The sequence below is a fragment of the Chenopodium quinoa genome, unplaced genomic scaffold (assembly GCF_001683475.1).
Source record: "Chenopodium quinoa cultivar QQ74 unplaced genomic scaffold, ASM168347v1, whole genome shotgun sequence".
In the NCBI taxonomy this organism is placed as follows: Eukaryota; Viridiplantae; Streptophyta; class Magnoliopsida; order Caryophyllales; family Amaranthaceae; genus Chenopodium; species Chenopodium quinoa.
The window spans coordinates 3,441,373-3,465,531 of record NW_018742630.1 but is presented as its reverse complement, the minus strand read 5'-3'; the positions used below and the strand labels follow the sequence as shown (position 1 = coordinate 3,465,531).

The following is a 24,159-nucleotide window of genomic DNA, read 5'->3' as shown; positions in this document are numbered from 1 at the left end:
AGAGGGTTGGGATGCGCTATATAATGACCGGATCCACGAATGGAACACCCTAGCTGCATTTTAGTTTTTCTTGTTTACATTCTTTATTTGTAATCTTATTTGTACGTTGCTCTTTTAATGAGAACATTAATATTTTATATTGTATTGCTTACTGCATTCTATATGTTGCATGGGTAAGTTGCGCGGATCCACGAACGTTTATATCAAAATTTAAAAACAGCACTGATAATATGTTTAAGTTGGAAGCTAAAAGAACAATCTAAAATGTTACAATTTTACAACATAATGTCCAACATAATGCTCTATAAATAAAATACAATAACCATCAGTAATCCCTCCTCGACGACGACTCCCACTGCGCAAGGGTCTGTTCCAGACTATCAACAACAGCTCTCCCTGTTGCACTCATGCTGTCCTTCTCAAGAGAGAGTTTCTGAACGTCTTGCATTATCTTTCCCATCCACTGCATACAACAAAAAACAGAAGATGAAATACAATAACAAATAAAACTTAATTAAAAGACAACGATAAATATAATAAAAGACATACCGCTTCCGTGGCAGTAGGCGGTGGCACATAATCATCATCGCTGTGGTCGAGATCAGCGATCAACCTCGAGTGCGAATACCGGTTGAACCATTCCATGTAGTAATGGTCACACATGGGAGTAACCCCAGAGGGCGGCCGCTGCAACTCCGCTGTCCATAAGCGGGCCACCATCGGAAACTGGTCCCACGTCCCGGTCATGATATCCGGCCATTCCACGACGTACTCCCTCGACGATGCAGGTCGGACCGCCTTCATCGGGCACGCCGGGGGAGGAGGGACAACTTGGACAAATCCAAGCTGGCGAAGACAACGCTGGGGCATGTACGCCTCGACGATGTCACGATACTGAATGAGTCCCGTGTACAGGGTCCTGGGTACCCTAACACTAGGGTTCGGGCCGAAAGGCATCCAGTTCACCTGTACAATTACAACATATAAAATTTAATAACATGAATATAATATGTGCAAATAATAAAATGTAGACTCTATAAATAAACGTTACCTCTATAAATAAACGTTACCTCTAAGGGGGACAGCCTGTTCAGCAATAACCGTATCGATCGGAGGCGGTCAACGGACTTCTTCTCCGAGCGCGGACTCCACGCACAAGCACGCGGCATCCCCTCATCAATAGGAACTGGGTCACGATGTGGTCGCAATGCAGGAAAGTACTCGTATATCCAAGTCTGCAATAGAGTCAGACACCCAGTGATACCTGCCCCGTCAGCCCGACTCGCAAATCCTAGTTGGCGATACAAATACGCCAACGTAGCCGATCCCCAGGAAAACTGGCCTACACTGTCGGGGTCACACGCCTCTACGATGTCGCGTGGCCTGAGCTTGTTTCCGCCGCTCTTATCCGGAAACAAGGTACATCCGAGGAGTAGAAAAACATAAGCACTCAGCTGTGCGTCGGGCGTCCTACGTGCACTCGGGTACAAACACCGCTGCAACACGGATGCGATCTTCACACCTCCGTGTTCCCAAACACCTAGCGCCTCGGTGTACAGTGCAGCCCTGTCCACCGCCAACAGCTCCGCCAGCGAATCTGTCTGATCCGCATCAGCCACAGCACAAAGTCGTTTACCCTCAACACGAATCCCCAGAATGACCTCGACGTCATGTAACATGATCGTCATCTCACCGAACGGAAGGTGAAAAGAGTTTGTATCCGACTGCCATCGCTCAATGAAAGCCGTGATCAGCGTACTGTCAATCTTATCGTGCATGGTGGCAGGAACGTGCTTCACCCCAGTGCCCTCCAGTCGCTCGAACATCTCGCTCTCCGCCGGCCAGGCCTCAGCCCATGTACGCAAAAAGCTACAAGTCTTTTCCCGGGTATGACATTTCAACAACCCCGTAACTGAAGGCCTCTCCTGGTCCTCCCAAATACGGGCAGCTATGTGTCCTAGAAAGCTAGGAATCACACTCCCGTCAACAGGCCCACCGGGCACCTCACTCCTAACAACCCAAGAATCATTACCCGCCCTCGACCGTTTCCTGCTTGCCCCAGATACAGTGGACGCAGATGATGTGCCAGATCTACTAACAAACCTACCACCCCTACCCTTACGCACCTCCACCATATGCGTCTCGTACATGTCATCAACCCTCTGACTGAATGGACCGTAATCATCATACGGTCCACTGCCATCGTCCACATCCTCATCCTCATCTGCGCCCTCCTCCTGCTCCTCCTCCTGGTCACCCTCCTCAGCATCATCATCGTCATCGTCATCCCGACGGTGGATCCGTTCTCTACAAACTGAGGCCGAAATACCACGGGATCTGACATGTCTATGCCCCGACCTCTCCACTGAATAACTTCTACTAAGAAGCTCTATATTCTTCCCCCCACCATGACGACCCTACACAAAATTTTAAAATATATAAACATACAAAAATTTATACGATAAATAATCATCATCGCAAATCAAATAAACTAAAAACATACAAATAATTGTAAACAAAATATAAACGTAGAAAAAATACAACGAAATTGAAAAAATTTATAAAAATAAACAACAAAATATAAAAACAATTCAAAATTATATTACAAAAAAAAAAAAAATTAAAAACAATTTTTTTAAAAAATAAAAAATAAATAAAAATTGGGGGGGGGGCGCCTTGGCTGGACGCCCAGCCGGCGGTGGTGGCGCCAGATGCAGACGCCGCCACCAGTTGGCTGGCGCCTGGGCTGGACGCCACAACCACGGCTGCGGCGCCTAGAATAAACGCCACAACCGTGGCGGTGGCGTCCAGCCCAGGCGCCAGCCAACTGGTGGCGGCGTCTGAATCTGGCGCCACCACCGCTGGCTGGGGCGTCCAGCCAGGGCGCCCCACCGCGTTCACGGCGGTTTTCCCCCTTTTTTTTTTTTTTTTTTTAAACAAAATATACCTTTCCTCCTTGGGACATCCTTCCCTCCGCCGCCGCCGCCACTTCCTTGCCTTGCCGCCTCGACATTGCCGTTATTTTGAAATTTTTTTTTTTTAGAGAGGTTGAAAGAAGATGAGCAATGAGAGTGTGAGTGATGAGAGTGTGAGTGATGAGAGTGTGAGTGTTTTTTTTTTTAAGGTCAAGGGCAATTTTGGGAAACCAAGTGAATTTTGTGGGCTTTATGTAGTAATTTGTGGGCAATGTTTAACAAATCCCTAAAAAATGTAGTAGCTCTAAGGGGAGGAAGAAAAGCTCTCGACATCATTTTGTTATATACAAGTAATGTAAAGACCGGAAAGGGTACTTGAATGAGCAGAAACATCCAGTAAAATACCTACGACTCTACGAGTAGTACAGCAACCTGGAAGCAACACCAGTATGACGTACATTGTACACTTAACTGCTGTACAGAAACATTGAACCTTATGCCATTTTACTAGTAAGTTTACCGGAGCGGGTAGTCAACCACCCCTACTAATCAAAGCTCTCAGATCAGATGCACACAGCAAGAAGATAGCAGCGACGGACATTTAGCACGAACATTGCAAGTGCATAGGTTGTTTAAAGAGGGCAACCTAATGAAAAGTAACAGTGAATGAGTTGTATGATCACTCTATAATCTAAACAGTTAAGAGAAGCACCAAAAAGGTTCATGAGCCGGTACGAATAACAGAAATAGCAGTGTGTACAAAAAATCCCAACTTTGAGAGGCATCATTATCATACTATAAACTTTAAAGAGTATAAACAAGGTTCCAATTTTCATTAGCAGTTCCATAGCAATCTTCGTTGATTAGAGAGATCAAAATACACCTATACTTCAGTAAGATATTTTCACAAATGCATTTTAATGAAGAAGAAATTTAACTGAAAACATTTCTCCAAATCAGCCAGCAATTAATTAAATAAACAAATTCTCCATTTATTATCTGAATAAGATATTAACAGAATTTTATGTGCCCTCACACAGGAATTGGAGATGAAACATGGGACAAAAAGAGCATATATTATTCCATTTGAGTAGAAATTTTACCATAATCAATCATCAGAACTTTTTACAAGTGAAGCTGGAGCAGCAAAATCAGTCGCCCTTACCAATCAGATTCCTCAGTTGCACGCAACAGTATGATAGCAGTGACAGACAGACAGACAGATAAAAGCACAAACATGGCATGTGCATAGGTTAAAGAGGTCGGCGATTCAACATTAACAGTGAGCGAGTTGTATCACTTGTATGATCACTTTACAATCAGAAACAGTTAAGGGAAGCGCCAAAGAAGGTTCATGAGCGAGTAGTAATATCAGAAATTGCAGTCAACAGATTGTACTCTCGCTCCAATGTCCATGAGGACTCGTTCTTATGGTTGATATTGAATATGTATTCTCGGAAGTATCCATCATAAGTAACAACAGAAACAGTGGCCCTGCCATGTCAAAAAGATATGAAAGTGAGGTAGATAATAGCTGGAGAAAGATATTCATCACACCAAAATGTTGTATATTTCAGCCAAGATCTTTTAAAGTCTGCTACCAAAAATTGAGGTTTATTTGGTACGGAGTGTAGCAATCCTCAAGTTCCATGAAGCTGTTAGTTGTTACTCCGTATATTACAGAAATCAGAACTTCATTCACAGCTGTTAGTCAAGATTAAAAGTACGGTAATAGAGAAACAGACAGGTCAATTTTAAAGAATTGACTCATCTAACTCACCTGAAACAGAAAGTTCCAGAGCCAGAAGCATCGGAAATCTTCTCCACTTTGCGTATCACAGCATAACTGCAAAATACACTAACTTGAGAATATTTTCATACAGGAAATAGAATAACTTATAATGCATGCAGAACATCCACGAATGGAGGGATTAGAGATGAAAATGACAAGTCAGCAAATTTGTTCAGGTGTTAAGATGAATGTTAATTTCTAACTTGTACCAGAGAACATGCCTATTCTAATTAAGCAATGTTGTGGCCTGACTGCCCATGATCCAAGAAGTTGGCTTTGCCAACAAAAATTTAGTTCATCTCCTTTCAGCCCGATCCCATACAATCTGAAAATTGGGTAAGTGATATGACTCAAGCAGCTATTTGAAACCTTATTATGCCCTTAAAAAGTTAAAAGTGAAGCAGATTTCTCTAGCTCTTTTGATTCAAGTTCATAACAAACCACTAGTTTCTTGACTAATGATTGCCATCCTTTCTGCCAATAAGCTATTTTGCTATATTTGTAAATGCAATTCAATCAGAGCAACGTGCTTATGAGCTGAGTGCTAGGACAAAACAATTCTGAGGTTAAGTGAAATACAATATAGGTAGTTTATAAATATTCAAAAAAGGAATGATGAGAACCAAAGGTATTCTCACACTTTACAATTAGCGGACACATGTTAGTCTCTTTAGTGTTTTTATCTCTTTCAAACACCCACGTTCAAGATTTTTCCAGCACCAAACTAATCTAATAAATTACCTAAGACCAAAATACATTGCACAAAAAATAAAACAATTAATACAGCAGATAAACAAAACAATATACCAGAATATGTCATACTAAATGTTCACCTTTTGACTCCTTCAACAACTGCGTTGTGAAGAACATGATGATGAGCTGGATCCAAAATTGAGCTAGGAATCATTCCACCAATAAAACTACTTGAATTTTTACCCCTGAACACAGCAAACATCAAATAAAAAAAGGGATAGTGTATATTATAAGCCACATACAGGAATATCCAGTAAAATAAATCATAATATAATGCTTCGTACTTTGTAACTGAACAAAATATTAGTAATGTAGAAACGAGGAAGAAGAGAATTTGGGGGAAATTTGATAGTTAATTGTATTTTAATGCAATTAAATTATCGAATGGGATTTATTATCCCAGTCCCTTGAGTGGTTGGACACTCCCTTCTTTGGAGACAAACTGATGCAAAATTTAATTTACTTAGCAATTTTCTAATTACATTTCCTCTCACTGATCTCTTATATAGATATTTTCTGACTTCCTTCCCTTGCTCACCTTTTAACTAAAACTCTCTACCTTCCTCTCCAAGCTAATCCTAACCAACTAATTTTTTCAAACCAATAAAACTCCTCTCTCTAAACTAGTAGTCTTTTACATAAGCAGAACCGTAAATCTAACTTGGACATCAAAAAGCTCCTTTCACCCTTCTTCCATCCCCTCCAAGACACACTAAAACATGTGCATGTGCACATAGGGAATCGAGGAAAAGAACCCTAATGCGGAGTACAAGGGTATAAAGAGGAATGATTGGGGGGAATGAAAGAAATTCAGTGCTAACATGTTCCATTTGTTCTCCAGAATGACATCATTTAGTAAATGAGGCTACCCTAGTGGACTCCATACTACTGGAAGTTTTTCTGTTTGTGTTCACCCTAAAGAGAAGTCAATAAGATGAAAAGCAACACACAAGCTGCACAAACTTCATAGCAGACAGAACAGTATATACAACTCAATCACTACAAAAGCACTGAGTGACCTTTAAACAAAGCCTACATTCAGGAGGATGAAATACTTGGGTTTCAATAAACAAGAAAATTATGTCGACGCCGCAACAGTGACTTAAACAATGTAATGTGGTAAAAACTGTCCAAACATTTGCAACCCCAATGATTGAGCAATAGAAAAATCTAGAATTTGGATAGAGCTGTCACTAGAATAAAAATAAAGACACCAATTGAAAAGCAAAACAGTTTGAGCACCGAAAACAAAGAAATGATGAATTAAGCAACAAAAGAAGAAAAAGTCATTTCAATCTACCTTTGATTAGAGGCAGCTCCAAGTATGAATAAGTGAAGAGAACCAGAGGAACTTATGGCGGCAAGAAATTCAGGGAGCTGCACAAACGAACCAAAGGACAAGGAGAAAATTGTGGATGGATAGGCTCCCCTACGAAAACTGAAACACTGACAAGAAAAATAATTAGGTTAGGCAAAAAGATTTATACTGAGTATTATCTGAAAATGTGAAAAAGGTTTGAGGTTTGCCTTTGACACAACAGAAAGAATTAATATCATCCTTGAAACATATTATCACACAAGCACAAAAATTTTCATATCAATGGTGATAGCTGTTGAAATGTCTTTCACACATGCACAATTTCTCATCAAAAATAACCCGTTCAGTATACATGGGGAGCCCAAAAAGTGACAGAACATGGATAAATGAAAAGCATGCATTACTATTACATAAGAAGCCTGGGAAGTTGCAAGTTTCTAGTTTGCTGTCAAATTCAGGGTATTAGCTGAATGGAATTTCAATTACATTTACCCAGTTATATTCTTTCTTTTTCAAAACAACATACTCAAACCAAAAAATATGATCATAATAAGCTAGGCAAAATCCTAATGAATTTGCACTCTCATTGTAACTTATGTTACCAGATTGACACCTATTGGAGAGTCTGAGGTTAACAATCAAGTAATATGGATGTTCAAGTTTCCCTTCCTTGGAGTGGTGGATAGTGGCCTAGCCCACCTAAAAGGATATATTACCTCAGTTAAGGGCCTTTAGGCCCAGATCAAAAACTGGATCATACACAAAATCCATGAAGCAAAATCATACGAAGTACATACTTAACCAGGTCAGTTAGACAGCCTTAACTGACCTGGTCAGAAGATTTAATTCTTTCCTCTCAAGACATCATCGATGCAAAATCATACGAAGTACATACTACCAGGTCAGTTAGAGAGCCTTAACTGGCCTGGTCAGAAGATTTAATTCTTTCCTCTCAAGACTTCATCAATGGAGAATACTGGATGAAAACTTTTAGAGAGAGGTTATTTGGATCTCCAAGACGGTAAAAACCAGTTCCACACATCATCTTACTTTGTCCTCTTCAAGTACTAACATACAAAAATTTTCACACATAGAAGCACTAGATTTCACAGAGACAACATAACAGGAGAACAAAAAGTTGAAACTCAAGGATCCAACCCTTATAAGATGAGGAGGGCTCACACAAACATCAGGGAAGAGTATGTTCTCTATGGTTAGAAAACAGTTCCAATGCTGTCTGAGAAACATGCAGCATGAGCCAAATCAAATCAAGTTTTGTAGCAAAAGACAAATTGTGTTTGACAACAAAGAGTGGGACTGCATAAAAAGTTGAGCAGAGTAAGATGCTTTTAATGAACAGGAAAAAGGTTTATACTTGTTTACAACTGTATCTTAAAATTTTTGTCTCGGTTTAAAGAGGAAAATTCAAGTAGATAGAAAAAGATGGAATATTTAAGAAGGATTGACTAATCAAAGTCAGAGCTCGGCCAGGATGAACTTCAAGAGTATTTCAGAACTATAGATATTGTTTTGGATCTAACACAGTAAGCTGCTAAAGTATTTTGCCTATGAAGAGGAGGCTGAATGCAACATTAGATTGTAATGATACCATTGGTAATGAACCAGCATACAGATGATTCTAAAGAGATTGATTATGAAAGCTGTAACTACAATAAGTTAAAGATAATTTTCAAGTATTCGAGACTTGACCCTCTCCCAAAGCTAACAAAATAAGAATTGAAATATTCTGGATGCCTTTTCTCTATGCCTACTCTCCCTTATTTATACTAAATCTAATGACTACTAACAATATAATATGCTACTCCTAATGCCCCTTACCTAGGTCGCTCATTACAGCTGAAAGCACCACCAGGAAGTATTTACAACCCAACAGCAATGGTAAGGTACAACAGAGGTGCAACAGTGTCAAGGAGTGTAAAGATGTGAGCAAATGAGAGAGGGTGAATTGTGGCCTGCCAGTTTCCATAAAATGGATAACATTTACAACGATTATATTATCCCAACTCCCAAAAACAGACACACATTACTTCAAAGGGAAGATGATGAATGTTAGTAACACGATACACAGTGATAATATTATAAAGCACAATGTTGAATGTGACAGCCATATGACATGAATTGGCAAAGATAAGGACCTTTTCCAAAATTGATCCTTGGAACTAGATAAAAGTTACCTTAGTTCCTTCAGGTACTGTATGTACTCTAACCATGGTTCCTTGCTCTGATGCTGTCGCTAGGTATGTTCCATTAGAAGAAAAGACCATTGCAGCCAAGGGTGAAAGATGAGCATCTATCTGTACCAAACAATATCTTAATTAGAACAAAACCAAAGATTTAAAACTTCACAGCTCATGCTAACATTATTATTCTACATTTTTAGTCTACTATTCTACATTATTATGAAAGAAGACATACAACAGAAAGAAGCAGCCACACAAGGAAAGCAACAGATAGTTGAGATGACACGAGAACTGGCAGAAATTAAAATTACAGAGAAAATTATACTTTGTAAGAATTTTCATGCAGTTATCCTTTTCAGTGTTGCTAATGAATCATTCAAGAGCTCTTTATACTGTCATCCAGCAAGTCTAGATGCTATGTAGCACCATTAGTGTTTTACAAACTGATCAATTTAGATACAATTAATGTCTAATCTTATTTCAAAGAGGAGATCTCAGCTCTCCCATGAGTACATTTTTGTGCATTTCTCAACCAAACATTCTACACAACAAGGAAAAAGATAGCTGAGAAAGAAAATTTCATAGGGTCCTATCAGCCTTTCCCCATATGAGTGGAAGAAAGTAGTCAGAACAAGTCAAGAAGATTTATAAAATATGGCAAATGCCAACTATGGGCAGGAAATGTTGGAATTCTATTAGGTTTGTGATGTGGTAAATGGCTGAAAAATAGTCCTATACTTAAACTACACAATGACTTAAATCTTCTTCATAAGACCAACCTTGAGATTTTATCGTTAGATGCATGCACAAATATATCCAAATGCAAATTGTGTAATTTCAGGGGAGGGGGAGGGATTACGATAGATAGCTATGGATAATAATCATAATATTGATTTCACAAATAGTTGAGACTCTGAAGGAAAACACTTCACGGTGAGGTTAATTTTTGAACAGAAATTTGCAGTACTAGAATTTAGTTTGTATATGTTAGGTATTTCACATTATGGGGATAACGACTTTAGAAGCCAGAGTAGGAACAGGAAGGTATAAAGCATAAAAGCAATACTCACAGCGGATAAGAATGTGATCTTGTTCAATTTTCCTTTTCCCTTTTTTGTTATTGCCTATTTTCAAGAGGAGAAAGTCTAATGAGCAACAGAATTCAAGAGATTCATGTATCTCGTTTTCTATCATAATAGAATAAATAAAAAGAAAATTTATAATGATAATCAAGGCTTTTGTTGGACTTCCGTAAATCTTCCCAATTTTACATAAAACAAATCCTAGCTTTGAGAGGCATCATTATCATTCATAAAAGTTGCAGTGTATAGACAAGGTTTTCATAAGCAGTTCCATAACAATCTTCACCTCAGTCAATTAGAGCGGTCAAAATACACCTATACTTCAGTCAGGTATCTTCACAACATGCTGGACAAGGATCATATATATATATATAAAAAAATAAAAAAAAATAAAAAAAAAAAAATCATTCAAATAAGCAAGCAATTAAATAAGCAAATCCTCCATTTCTTATCTGAATCAGATAGTAACAGAAAAATTTATGTGAATTTACCAACCTCACACAGGGATTGGAGCTCCATAACATCGTAAACTAGCATGGATCCTTTGGTTGTACTTGCTGGAAGAGCCAAGAAGCAAGCATCCAAGATATGGGAGAATGCGGAAAGGCCTAAAATGAGAGAGTTCAAATATTAGACTGCGTAATAAACTCTGAAAAGTTCTATTGTAGCACACAGATTGACAGATACCCTTTCCAAATGAAAAGGAAAAAAAAAAAAAAAAAAAAAAAAACACTAGAAAGTAAAAAAGGAAAAATCCATTGACACTAGTCACAAAACTAGACAAGTCAGTATACTTCGTCTTGTACTTTAATCGCTTCCAAATATCAACAACCCTGACAATTTACTTTAGTCTTCGGAACCGGGAAGGATTATCTTCAAGTGACATTATTAAACCATTTTCAGAAAGATATACTCCCCCATTCCAAATATACTTGCAACACTTGTTTTGTTTGTCTGCTTCCAAAAACTGCATCACTTCCTATTTTGGCATGGGACTACTATTAATTTAATGCTTCTCTCTTTCACTAACCCTACTTGCATTAACTTTATATTGTTTGTGTCTCATGCAAACAAATAAAAACACCCCCATTTACTTTACTTGTACATTAGTTTATTCATTTCCATGTACTACCCACAAGCCTTTCAAAAACTACACACAAATAAAGTGTTGTGACTTGTGAGTTACATTTCACGCTTTATTGGTCATTGACATCAATCAATCAATCAATCAATCAAAGCCTCAATCCCATAAGTGGGGCCATTGACATAACCTAGCCAAATTGGAGGTAGAAAAAAAATAAAAAAATAAACAAACAAAAAAGGACTGAAATATGAAAAGAGATGACTACCCACCACAGGCAAAGGATATTAAACAAAATATAGATAGAATGAATAGCCAAGGTAAATGTTCACATCTTGGCTAAGGTCTTTTTTTGTTTCTTTACTGCCTCTCTCCCAATTGACTTACCAAACTAAAATGTACAAATAGCAATATTGTGAGCTTGAATTTAAAAGTAGCTCAGTATTTAGAGCAAGAGGGAGTTAATAGTTTATATAGTTTTGGGGAAAAGGGGATAAGAACATATCCATGGAAGTTCTATATTTTAAGATGTTGCCTAGGTTAACCGCTCTTGGTCAATAGTGTCTCTTCAGCTTGATGCTAAGAGTTCTATGCAATATCCTTACTTAGAGAATCCCAGCATGCTTGTGAGACACATATTGGGTTAATCATATCATATCATATCACATTACATTTTACTGCATATCTAAGACAAATTATGGATCTTTGGTAGCAATAAATCAGAAATAGAATAGATCATCAGATCAAATACCTTTTGGATTTGGCACAGTATCAAGTACACTTAAAATTGCAAGACTATTGATATCGTATATGAACACCTTGTCTTGCAATAGAACAATCAGTCTGCAGTATATGATACATAAGCAAAAGAAATATGAGTACAGAACACTGGATTTTAGCATTAAAAAGTCTTTTAATGGTTACTGGAATAAACAACAAAGATAAAATGCATTCATTTTGGCTACATATACAAGTAATGCATTCATTGGCCCCCAAGGTACAATAGACTTAGAATAGCAGGAAACACATGAAACTTCTAACAAACAACAAAAACAAGGGAATGTTAAGGAACTAAAGGGTCAAAGAACCAAAAGATAAGGGTGTATAGAGCCTGAACAATTGTAATAGGAAACACTGAAGTAGTCTATATATCAACATTACCATAATGCCACTACATAAAGTCTACAGGACCAAATGGCACAATAACCAAGACAGAAGCACACCAACATAATCTGTTGGACATAGTCTTCCTTAACATACATTTAGGGGAAAAGAAACAATCATGAAAAATAAGAAAAAAAGTTATTTAGTCGATGGGTTTCTCTCATCATACATTTGTCAACAAATACATGCACAAACAAATATCGGCTTTCAAAATAGCAAATAGCTCCCAGTCCTTAGTCTTTTATGGTAGCTGCAATTATTTTTAAAGGCAACTTGAGCTCTAAACCAAAATAGTGTGTTTATGTTGGATAAGTGATGAACATAAAATTACTCATCATCTTTGCAAAGTTCTATATCTTGCATCCATAGCCTTTGAGAGGGAGGAGATGGAAGAAAAGGAAATTCTCGCCCAAATTTCAAAAGAGTTAAAGCTTAGAAAAAGTTCAGGTTACTCACCTAAGCTTATTTAAACGAATAGCAAGAACTGAAGTCAAGAAATTTAGTTCTTGAAGAGGAGCTCCAGTTGTAGTATTAAACAAACAAAGGCGGCGTGGAGATAGAGCTGGCTGAGTGCACCCAAAGGAAACAAATGAACCACCTAATTAGAATTACACAAAGCAGCTAACAGACTGGCAGACTGATAGGTCATCAACTTAGTAAAAGAGCTAATATCATCTATGTCAAAATTCAATGGAAATAACCTGTTCACCAGCTCCAACAATGGCAAGAAGACTCGAACTGAAGCGCATTTCAACAATGCCGAAAGCACCAATATCTAGAAAAATAGAAACATGATCTCATAAGACTAGAGCTAAGCTAACATCTCTTGATCATCAGAAATAAACCTCGACAACCCAACCCTCTAACATCAGAACCTTTCACCCCAAAACTAACATAAGTAAACTAAAAAAAGCCATGTTCCTCTTACTCCAATATCATACTCAATGCATAAAATTTTAAAATTTTGATTTCGCCAATTCTACATTCTATACTATGTTACAAACATTCAGCAGATAAGGGTGAAAGTTCGGTTTTCATATTGGATAAGTAATGTTAGGCCAATTCTTCATGATGGGTAAGGCCGCCTACGAACCGAGACTGTACCAATAGCAACATCTCCATTAAAAGTATCATTATTATCATCATTATTATTTAAATAAGTTGCTGAATTCGGTCTCAAAAAAACAAGATGCTGAATTCAGCAGCAGCAGAATTCAATTAAATATTTTGCCAATCATATCAATTTACAACACATAAATTAAACTAATAGTGCCAATAATTCTGAAATTTAAAAATATCTAAGATTAATAAACTACAAAGATAAGAATTTACCCTTTTGGTAGCACAGCCTGAGAGTTTCAGCATCAAATATTTTGAACCCAAGCTTCGTCCCCACAGCAAAGCAACTTCATATAATCCAAAATAAATAGGAAAAAAAAAGCCATTAATTTTGAAAGACAAATTTTACAAATCAAAGTATAAAACTGAAAAACCCAGAATTAAAATAACCTGTAATCCTGATTGAAAGAAGCGCAGAGAATTGGGTATGATGAATTTTGGTTTGTCATTGTCAGAATTACATAAAGAAGAGAACTTGATTAAGAATTTTGGGTAATTTAATTGAATTATAGAATACTGAAACCCAGAATCAGAAAAGAAAAGGTAATTGATTAAAACAAGAGGAGAGATTTGGGAATGATCATAGCTCATTGGCCATAGTTAGAAATTGTGAGCACAAATTAAATTGAATTAAATTGTGGGATCACAGATTACACAAATTAAGAGGTGAATGAATGAGGAAGATTCTGGGTTGTGAAATAAATCAGAAATAAATAGTTGGTGTAAAAAAGTGATGATTTTGACTTCAAATAGAAACATTATTTATACTACTCGTATGCCTAAACTAAAGTACAAGTAGCTCAATTGGTTATTTGTGCAGGCAGAGTTTAGATCACATCTCGGGCAACGTTCGGCTAAGACGATGCCCCTTTAGTCGTATTTTTCTTCGTAGAATCAGAAACAAATCAACAACAATTAGTAGTGATTAAAAATTGTTTCGGGCCAAAAAGATGGACTGGATCGCACCGTAAACCGAAGAGGACATGTCTATTTTTAGTCTCCGATCCAATCCAATCCAATTCAAAATTGAAGAGGACCTGTCTATTTTTAGTCTCAATCCAATCCAAAACCGTTTTGGACCGGATGGATTTATTTAAAGTATGCCTAATTTTTTTATTTTATTTTTTTTTGGGAATAATGCATAATGTTTTTTTTAATATTATGAGTAATTTTTTAAAAAAAAAAAAATATTATGAATTATTTTTTACCGTACAAGGCTTTAAAAAGACATTAAATATATTGATCTTATTTTGGACCAGATTAATTGGCCCAATTTAGATTTGATAATAGAATAATTGGTTTGGCCTTCAAGGGCATATTCTTATATGCACCCTAGCTGGCTGCACCACTCATCAAATACCCCCTTTTATACACCAAACACACATATATACTATGTACTACTGGAGTACGGGTATATATTACTTCATCTCCTTCCTTCAATCTTATTCCTATTTTATTTCTTTCCTTATTTCTTAATTTTTACATAAATTTTTCTCCTTTTTCCAAATTCTTTACTAAATTCTTAATTTTGGTTGAAATTTTCTCTCTCAACTGTGTTTGGCATTATCTTTTTTTTAAAAGATTTTCTCTCTCCTCCATTTTTTGTATTTTCGTTGATTCATGATGGATTTAATTGGAATCTTTAAGAGATTATTGATATAAGTTGGTTTATGTTATTGATTTGTAATTTGGTTTAATTGGTTATATTTTCTAAATTTGTGATTGATATTGCATATATATTTGTTGGGTAATTTGCCAATTTGTAATAGGTGATGAACACAAATTGATTGTAGTACTTTTCTCTTCAATTTTTTTCCTATAATAATTTTAATCATAATTTTCATCAAAATGCGATCATAATTTTCATCAAAAATTTTATTCTCCTTTGTTTTTTCCTCTTTCGTTCTTCATTTTCTCTCTCCTTTGTAATTGTATTCTGTTTAATTTCTATCAATTTGATCTATGTATGAATTTCGATTTTTTTGTGGTGATTTTGTAATGAATTTTGATCAATTTGATTAGGTTTGTAAACATGCAATTCATATGAATTGAATTTACGGCCTTTAATTATGAACATAAGAAAATTGAAGAAATAAAAATAAAATGATTATGAAACATATGCATTATAAGTATTAAAAATATGAACATATGCACTAAAAATATGAATATATGCATTTTAGAAAATGAACATACGTATTCAAAATATGAATATATGCATTGATTTATTTTTTGAATGCGTATGAACATAATTAAGAATTCTAGAAGGTAAACATATACATAAAAATTTCAGAAAGTGAACATATGCATTTCAGAAAGTTTACAAAAGGATTCAAAATATGAACATAAGCATTTAAGAATGAAAGTGAACATATGCATAAAAAATATGAACATATGCATTTCAGAAAGTAAATATAAGCATTCAAAATATGAACACAAGCATAAACAGACAAAATGAGAAGAAGATTAAGAATATTTATCATATGAACAACAAATAATAATATTATGAACATTTCAAAACATTTTATGAACATAAGGTATCTGTTTGATTTCACTAAATTTTTTAACAATTCCAATAAAAATTTCGAACAATAGAGTATCGAACAATATTCATACAAAATTAAGTGATATTCATATAAAATTAAGTGAAATTTACATAAAATTACCTTTTTTGGGATTTTCATCTCATCTCAAATATCCATGGTTGTTTTGGAGGAGAGAGTGAATTGTGTTTGATTGTAAGAGAGAAAAAAATCAAATAGAGGAGTACTAAATTTCAGAAATTTAAGTTTGAGAGTCACGTTTTTTTTTTTTTTAAATTATATATTTTTTTTAAAAAAATAGCTGTTGGAAGTAACGGTTTTATATAAATGACAATTGGGTGAGCTGCATTTTAAAGATATGTTCAGTTTTTTGGGTGGGCTCATTTTGGTTTGACCTATTTTAATAGGACGCGTTTGAAATTGGGCATGTGGGCTGGTGTTGCAGCTAGAATAGCTGCACAAGAGACCAATTGGTCTTCAAGTCATGAATTTCAAACTTTGGGTCCAATCTTTAACCGGTGAATGACCATGCTAAATAGCGCCTCAAATGATAATACGAGTAGTTTTCTTTGTTTGTTACATTACCCTTTTTTTATATCCCCTCAAGTTTGCCCTATATTATAGTAGTACCTCTCACCAAAAAAAAATATCATAGTAGTACCATCATTTCCTTTGTTTCTCAATAAATAAATCAATTTGAATGAACAATTTTGCTTACTCACTACTTTAACCATTAATTTATCCATTGCATTTCAATAAGTAAAAATCATGATAAGTCATCGACTCATCGTAGTATTTTGAATATGTACATTAAGATTAACGCAATACAACAATGAAAATCACCATATATTGTTAAGACTCTTAAGAACAGAATATGTCAAAGTTGTTAAAATCGAAGTGCTAAAATTGTTAATATTGAGAAAGTCGAAATGCTAGAATCATTAAAATCAAAAAAGACCACGGTTCACCATTCCATTACTCTGTATCACATTCTCTACATTTGATCCCACCAATTTTCAATCGCACAAACTCCACCTAATTATTACCTCTATTTCGTAATAATCGTAACACTTTGACTTTTGCATTATTTATAGGCTTACTTTGACTTTATTTTTTACCAATATAGAAAAACATGCGGTATATTGCTATGTAAAATATTTCGGATTAGTCTTTAAGCATATTTTCATTATATTAACCTATTATACTTCTTAATAATATTTGTTTAAAAAAAAAAAAAAGCTTCTTAATAATATATAAATACAAATTTTAATGGTCAAAGTTGTACATTGACATATGTGCGGTTAAAATGTAGCGATTATTATGAAACGGAGAGAGTAAATAAAGAACTTGATATTTGATAGAGTACAATTGATATGTGGGCAAATAAGATACTCTCTCCGTTTTTAAATACTTGCTCCATATTTACTTTTTACACTATTCATTTATCCTACCTTGACCAATGTTTGTCATTTATACATAAAAAAAATATAGTCTTGTAGGTACTTGTTGAATCGTCTCAATTAATAGATTATTAATTTTTAATTATTAGAAATTATATTTATTAATAATTAAAGATATAATTAATAAAAAATCTACATCAATATATGTGCCCATATGAAATGGAGCAAGCATTTAAAAACATAGGGATAATATATATTAATAGAGATTTGAGACGACAGTATTTGCAACTGCCACCAGATTACATCACACCAACCTACCAAGCTACAACCAGTAGGCGGCTAATATCCAGTACTACTGTTAACAGCTTTTTGACCATTATGTTACATCAACTCTCTCTCTCTACTCATTCTTACTACAACAAAAATAGCATCTTATATTCTTATGCATATATTTTCCCAAATTATATTTACATTCACAAGTTACCCCAAACAAGAAATTTAATGCAGAAATTATTAAAAAAACATGCCTAAACTCTATATGAGTAAACTTTTTACAGCTCATATTCCAAATTAATTAATAATGCAGGGACAAAAATTACATATTCTTTCTTTGCAGCTGTGATTTTGTTTCATTTTATATTTTATTTATTAGTTTAAGCTATCTTGGGCCAGAGAGTTCCATGGCAAAAGAATCCAATGAATGCTCATCATCATCATCATCATCAAAACTAGCTCCAAACATGGTTGTAGGTGGAGGGTGATGAGGATCGGTTGGCATGCTCCCGGCACGTGACAAGCTTTTGTTGTTTGGGTGGGAGAAGCCCATGTTGAGATTGTCTTGACCGTGGGCAGCGGCCCATTTCTCTGCGAGTCCATCTCCCTCGAGCATACGTACCACCTCGGACATTTTGGGCCGGTGGGCCGGCAAGTATTGGGTGCAAAGCAAGGCAACTTGAAGAATCTCTCCTACTTCTATCCTATCATAGTTGGTCCCTAGTTCCCTATCAACTAGCATCTCCACTTTTTTCTCCTGCAGAATTTTCTTGACCTAAAGGCATAAACATGGCATGTATAAAGTGGTTTAGCAACAATTGGAAAAGAAAGTGAAGTAAAAGGAATAGAGATTAAAGAGAACAAAAACACATTGTGGGCCTGGGGTCTAATTATTGAGAAAAAGTAGAGAAAAAACTTATTACGGGTAATAGTAGTATGATAAACGGACAAGATTGCATACGTTAACTTTAATTTCAAGCGGGATGGAGGAAGTATAAAGTATTTTTTACTATAACAAAAGATGTGATACACGTGTTTCGAGCAACTTTACAGCAAAGAAAATCCAGCACTTCGTGCAAGGAAGATACCATATAATCTTCTACAATTAATAATTGCTGATGCTTAGTATAAATAATTTCTAATCTTAAGAAACACAATCATTTGATAATACCCTATTGTGCTTCTTGAATGAATAGATTTATGTTTAAAGTAAGAACAAGGGGGATCCACATTATGTTTATCCTATAAAAGATTTGTGGATTAAGAAGGGACCCATCGCCCTCAACGGCTTAGGCATTTGCTTTTGTTTAAGCATATTATAACACTCTCCAATATTGGAAAGATTTCGCAATCAACATGATGGTTGATTACTAAAGTGGTCAAATAATTATAGTGGTGTAATCATATGGTTTTACTACTAATACACGATCAAAGTGACTGTATAATTATCAATCAAGTTGATCTCCCACTAAAAAGTTACTATGATAATTAATTAAACACACTTCTACATGAAATGTACACAACAAAATCTACATATGACCTATATACAATGTTATTAGACTGGTAACTACGGCTATGCTCTTTTTACCTCAAAATAAAGTTATGGGATATATACACGGTCATATATATGGGCTACACAATTTATTTGACAGCTGAAAATAATGTTCACAAAAGTTTTAAGTCGAGTTCTAATAATTTCAAATAAGGGGAAAGCATGCAAGTGTAAAATTATGCAGGAAATTAAAGCATAGATGACCAAAGAGAACTTACCCAATCGAGCATTGCACCTTTCTGATTAACAGTCTTGCCAAATTCGAGTGCTCTCATTCCAGTAATTAGCTCTAGCAAAAGTATGCCAAACCCAAAAACATCAGTCTTTTCAGATGACTGGCCAGTGGAGAGATACTCGGGAGCTATGTGCCCAACAGTTCCACGAACAGCGGTAGTAACATGAGAATCACCATGATCAAGAAGCTTTGCAAGGCCAAAATCGCCGACAATAGCCTCATAGCAATCATCCAATAAGACATTTGCAGCCTTAACATCTCGGTGGATGATCTTGGGGTCACACTGCTCATGCAAATAGAGAAGCCCTCTAGCTGCTCCTATGGCTATTCTTTTCCTCGTGTTCCAGTCTAATGGTGGTTTTCCTACAAAAAAAAACGAAAGAAATACCTTCAATCAACATATCGTTTGACGAGCAGAAAAAGGACCCACATAGGTATATTGTATAATCACTATTTTAAGGATGATTATACTTTTATCAATGATTTCAATACTTTCTTAGGGTTACAATATAATCATGCTGTTGATCTGAATGGAATATATAGATTACCTTGAAAAGTGAAAAACATAGTATAGTCCAAAACTACTGTATTAAAATGCAAAACAACTCAAGAAAATGCAAGTATTTTGTACTTCTAGCTCAACAGTCTATAGGATGTGAAACTTGTAAAATCCTGCACAAAGATAGATACTTAAAAGAAACATGCAAGACATTTCAGTGAGTTAACAACCTTTTAGCCTTGAAGCCACACTTCCGTTGGACATGTAAGGATACACTAGAAGGCGCTCGTGAGAAGTAGCACAAAAGCCGATCAGACGAAGCAAATTTCGGTGAACAGCAAGGCTGATCAGCTCCAATTCAGTCTGAAACTGTGATTCTCCAGATGTTCCACTGATATCCTTTAAGCGCTTAACCGCCACCATAGAGCCATCGGGCAATTTGCCCTTGTAAACATTTCCAAACCCTCCACTACCAAGAATATTCTTTGAACTAAAACTGTCTGTTGCATTGTGAAGTTCTTTGAAGGAGAAAGTCCTTAAATTACCCAATCTTATTGAACCAATTTCTTGTGTATCTGCTACAAAAATTAAAACACCCTTCTAAGAATGCAAACAAAACATACTAGTGGTTTAATATGAAAAAAAAAAAAATTGATTCATGCAAATTCGATCTTTACCATTGATCTTCATCATAAATCGACGGCGTCTCTTTTGCCTTCTCCAATAGATGACCCCAACCAATAAGATGAAGAACAAGACAATGCTAAATGTCACTCCAAGTGCTATTGCCACTCTCTTAGACTTTCTCTTTCCTACAATTTTATTTAGATGCATAAAATAAGAACCCAATTTACCGAAACATCACAACTTTGAAAAGAAACTCGGTGTCAAAAAAAAAAAAGAAAAGAAACTCAATCATGCTATGGACATTACCAGGAGACGAACCAACGGATAATGATAGAGGAACCGGGACAACCAAAGTCGAACAACCATCAGTAGTAGCTTTACTTCCACAAATCAAAGGATTTCCCACAATACTATCAATCATCAATAATCAAAGGATAAGTACAGTCATTAACAATCATAAACAAACAAACAAATTAAACATGATTAAAAAAAAAAAGTAAGTAACAAAGAAAAGATCATATAGAAACAATCATAATATACATACTTGAATGTTCTAGTAGGAAATTTTGGTACAGGTCCACTTAGATTGTTGAAGGACAAATCCCTACACAAATTCAAACCAACAATCATAAATAATACAAAAATATCAGCCATTTGCTAAATCCATTAATCTATGAAAATGAAGGTTCAACCTTAAATAGGACAAAATGAAAACAAACAAGAAGATATAAAAACTATATAATATACAAATATTATTCAAAATACAATAAGAAATGTAAATTACTCACAAGAAAGTAAGCTGAGACAAATTGGCAAGAAATGCCGGAAAGGCACCACTCAACGTATTATTGTTTAGCCTCCTGAATTACAGACAACATTAGAAACAAACACTAGCTAAAGAACAAAGCAAATTTACACAATTTTTTATTTCTTCAATCCAAATGAAAACTTACAAATATTGGAGGCTTTTGGATTGACCCAAAGTGCTAGGGACATGTCCAGAGAATCCATTGTTAGAAAGATCCAAGGTTTGGAGTTTGGATAATGAGCCAATTTCCGGTGGAATTTTGCCGGAAATATTATTGTTTTGAAGTAATCTACAGAACCCAAATTATTATCAATTTCAGAATTATAAAATATACCCACCATTAATTGTAAAAAAAAAAAAAAATGAAATTTGAGTTTTAACGTAATTTTAAATACCGTGCACGTAGGCTCGAGCGAGGCCCGAGTTTGTATTAATGATTACTTACACTTGTCTGAGGTTAGTGAGGTTTCCAATTGCCCCAGATAATGTTCCTGAGAGAGATTGGCTTGGAGCTCCCCTGTTTTATACATACCAAAAAAAAAAAAAAAAAACAGAGGAATTTATTGTGTTAGTGACATTTTGAGCATAAAATAGGCTAAAAATTAAGAATTAAAAAATGAGGTTGAAGAAATTATATTACAGGCCAATGACAGAATTATCAGAAGAACAAGTGATCATAGCCCAACTACAAGGATCAGCAGAAAATTCATCCCAATTATTCAAAACTCCATGAGGGTCATTCAATTGATTTTTGATACCAATTAATGCTTCCACTGTCAAAAAAAAATCCAGAAAAAAAAATGGGTTTAGAAATTAAGCAAAAACCCAGAAAACCCCAGAATTAAAGATTGTGAAAAAAGATTTACCTTCGAGATTACGAGGCTCATAAGAGAGAGAAAATTTTAAGAAAGAAGACAAAAAAAGGAAGAAGAAGGAGAAGAAGAAAGCCATTATTGTGTAAAGCTTGAAGTTCTTAGTAGCAGGAAATGAAAATGATTATGTTGTTGCATTTCTTACATAGCGTGAGAGAAAGTTAAATCAAAGCAAAAAGAAAAGGCTAACAGAAAATAATTTAAATAAATTATAAAAAACTAAATAAAGAAATACTCTGTTTTTTTTTTTTAATTACAATCTCTCTTTATTTTGCTTTCTCTTTCTTGGTTTGTGGGGGAGTGTTTCTCTTTTTCGTGGGTCGTTTTTCTCTTTTTTCAGTCTACCTTCTTTTTTTAGTGGTATCCCACAATAAAAAGAAAATAAGAGATATTGTTGTCGTTAAAAAAAAAATTAATTGAGATAAAAAAAAAATAATAAATAAAATAAAAAAAAATATTAGGATGCAATATAAGTTGATTTACCTAATTACGCACCACTAAGTAATTAAATGGTCGATAACACAGTATTACTATTGTAACATAGAGGTCGCAAACAGGTTAATTAGTTCATGATCAAGTCTGGTCCATTGGAATTAAGTTATGCTATGTTCGGCTAAGATGTATTCTAATTCAGATCGAGTATGAATTTGGTCTCTTTTGGGTCTATTGTCAATCACGCAGTACTTACTAAGTGCTCCTAACAAAGATCAATTCCAACTATACAAAGTACTCATATTTATTTTCAGACCAATTGGGGCTCTGAAATAGATAACCTAATTTTAGTATTGTTCGAGTTTGAGGCATATGATTTAGGCCTTGTTTAGTTCAACTTATTTTTACGTATTTCAGAAAAAATAAGTTCAGATCAGATCAGATAAAAAAAAAAGGTTCAGATCAGATCATCGTTTTATGTGCATTTTTTTATCGCTAAATATCTTTAACTTTGTAATGAAGAAAATTATGAAAATTACATATTAATAATATACACATTATTACGAATCTAACAAGATCCCACTTATTATATTTTTCCTTACAGATTATCGTACACTTAAGGTCAAAGTTTGGTCACATCAGAAAATAAGATCAGATCAGATTAAACCAGATCAGATAAGTTCAGATAAGAAAAAATAAGGTGAACTAAACAGGGTCTTAGTTAGATGACATCAGTTTGTTTAGTAATCCATATACAGTGCCCAACATTAACAATCCAATTAGCTACACCCGGTATTATTTTATGACGATTAGCAACTAAACAATAAAATACATTACTTACAAATAACGCTTTTTTTTATTTTTTTCCTTTTTTGTAATGATTTTTGGTAGTGCAAAAAGTGTGAGCTGAAAAATTCACCTAACACCAACAGAAAAATACGAGCAAGCGTGACTGTGTGAGTGAGGTGGGAAATTGCTTGTAGTAGACATAACAGGAAGATCAGAGAAGGGCATGGGCTGATTTCAGAAGGGCTACAATTAGTCGAGGCCTCTTTTGTTCTGTTTTGCTCTTGTCAGTCAGTAGTCTCTGCTTCAGTGTATAATTTTCCCACCCAATTCTCATTTCTACTCATTTGATTTGATTTGGGCTTTCTCATCTTCTTTGCTTTCTTTGTCATTTCCCATTAGGAATTATGGTCTTTGAGAAATTTTATGTGCGTAACGTTAACGTTGGAGCCCTTTGAGGGGTCTAGGTTGCACGATGACACACGTACAAAATCGAATATAGATGCAGTCATATAGATATGGATACAAAATAGGTGCAAAGTACGTTATATATTAGTTAAATAAACAAATGAGTTGTCAAAAAAATAAATTGAGATACAAAAATAGCAAAATATAGTACGGAAAATTTTATAACATATAATTAAAAGGGAGATTTTATGAAATTTTCAATAAAATGGTAAATTAACTTAAATATTCAATCAAAGATATAA

The 24,159-nt window shown here is 35.0% G+C and overlaps 2 protein-coding genes across 4 annotated transcripts; both read right to left on the bottom strand.

Moving 5' to 3' along the window:
* Nucleotides 1-3,882: 3,882 nt before the first annotated feature.
* Nucleotides 3,883-14,290, bottom strand: LOC110721910 (autophagy-related protein 18b-like). Of its 2 annotated transcripts, XM_021901143.1 has the most exons (12): nucleotides 13,816-14,290; nucleotides 13,639-13,712; nucleotides 13,008-13,081; nucleotides 12,763-12,872; nucleotides 11,894-11,985; nucleotides 10,557-10,669; nucleotides 10,050-10,103; nucleotides 8,974-9,093; nucleotides 6,761-6,906; nucleotides 5,541-5,645; nucleotides 4,696-4,761; nucleotides 3,883-4,409 (listed from the first exon to the last, which is right to left on the bottom strand). In XM_021901143.1, exons 1-12 carry the CDS (start codon nucleotides 13,872-13,874, stop codon nucleotides 4,268-4,270), a joined length of 1,155 nt encoding a protein of 384 aa, XP_021756835.1. In that variant the 5' UTR covers nucleotides 13,875-14,290; the 3' UTR covers nucleotides 3,883-4,267. The 2 variants fall into 2 exon arrangements, with proteins under 2 accessions (XP_021756835.1, XP_021756836.1); XM_021901144.1 differs by lacking the exon at nucleotides 10,050-10,103 and having other exon boundaries at nucleotides 13,816-14,285.
* A 3,306-nt stretch (nucleotides 14,291-17,596) lies between these two features.
* Nucleotides 17,597-22,502, bottom strand: LOC110721908 (probable LRR receptor-like serine/threonine-protein kinase At4g30520). 2 transcript variants are annotated; one of them, XM_021901141.1, is made up of 11 exons: nucleotides 22,226-22,494; nucleotides 22,000-22,132; nucleotides 21,805-21,876; nucleotides 21,505-21,648; nucleotides 21,340-21,411; nucleotides 21,096-21,155; nucleotides 20,858-20,961; nucleotides 20,602-20,736; nucleotides 20,155-20,502; nucleotides 19,409-19,788; nucleotides 17,597-18,413 (listed from the first exon to the last, which is right to left on the bottom strand). In XM_021901141.1, the coding sequence occupies exons 1-11, from the start codon at nucleotides 22,308-22,310 to the stop codon at nucleotides 18,024-18,026; spliced, it is 1,923 nt and encodes a 640-aa protein (XP_021756833.1). In that variant the 5' UTR covers nucleotides 22,311-22,494; the 3' UTR covers nucleotides 17,597-18,023. The 2 variants fall into 2 exon arrangements, with proteins under 2 accessions (XP_021756833.1, XP_021756834.1); XM_021901142.1 differs by having other exon boundaries at nucleotides 18,024-18,413; nucleotides 20,155-20,499; nucleotides 22,226-22,502.
* Nucleotides 22,503-24,159: the final 1,657 nt, after the last annotated feature.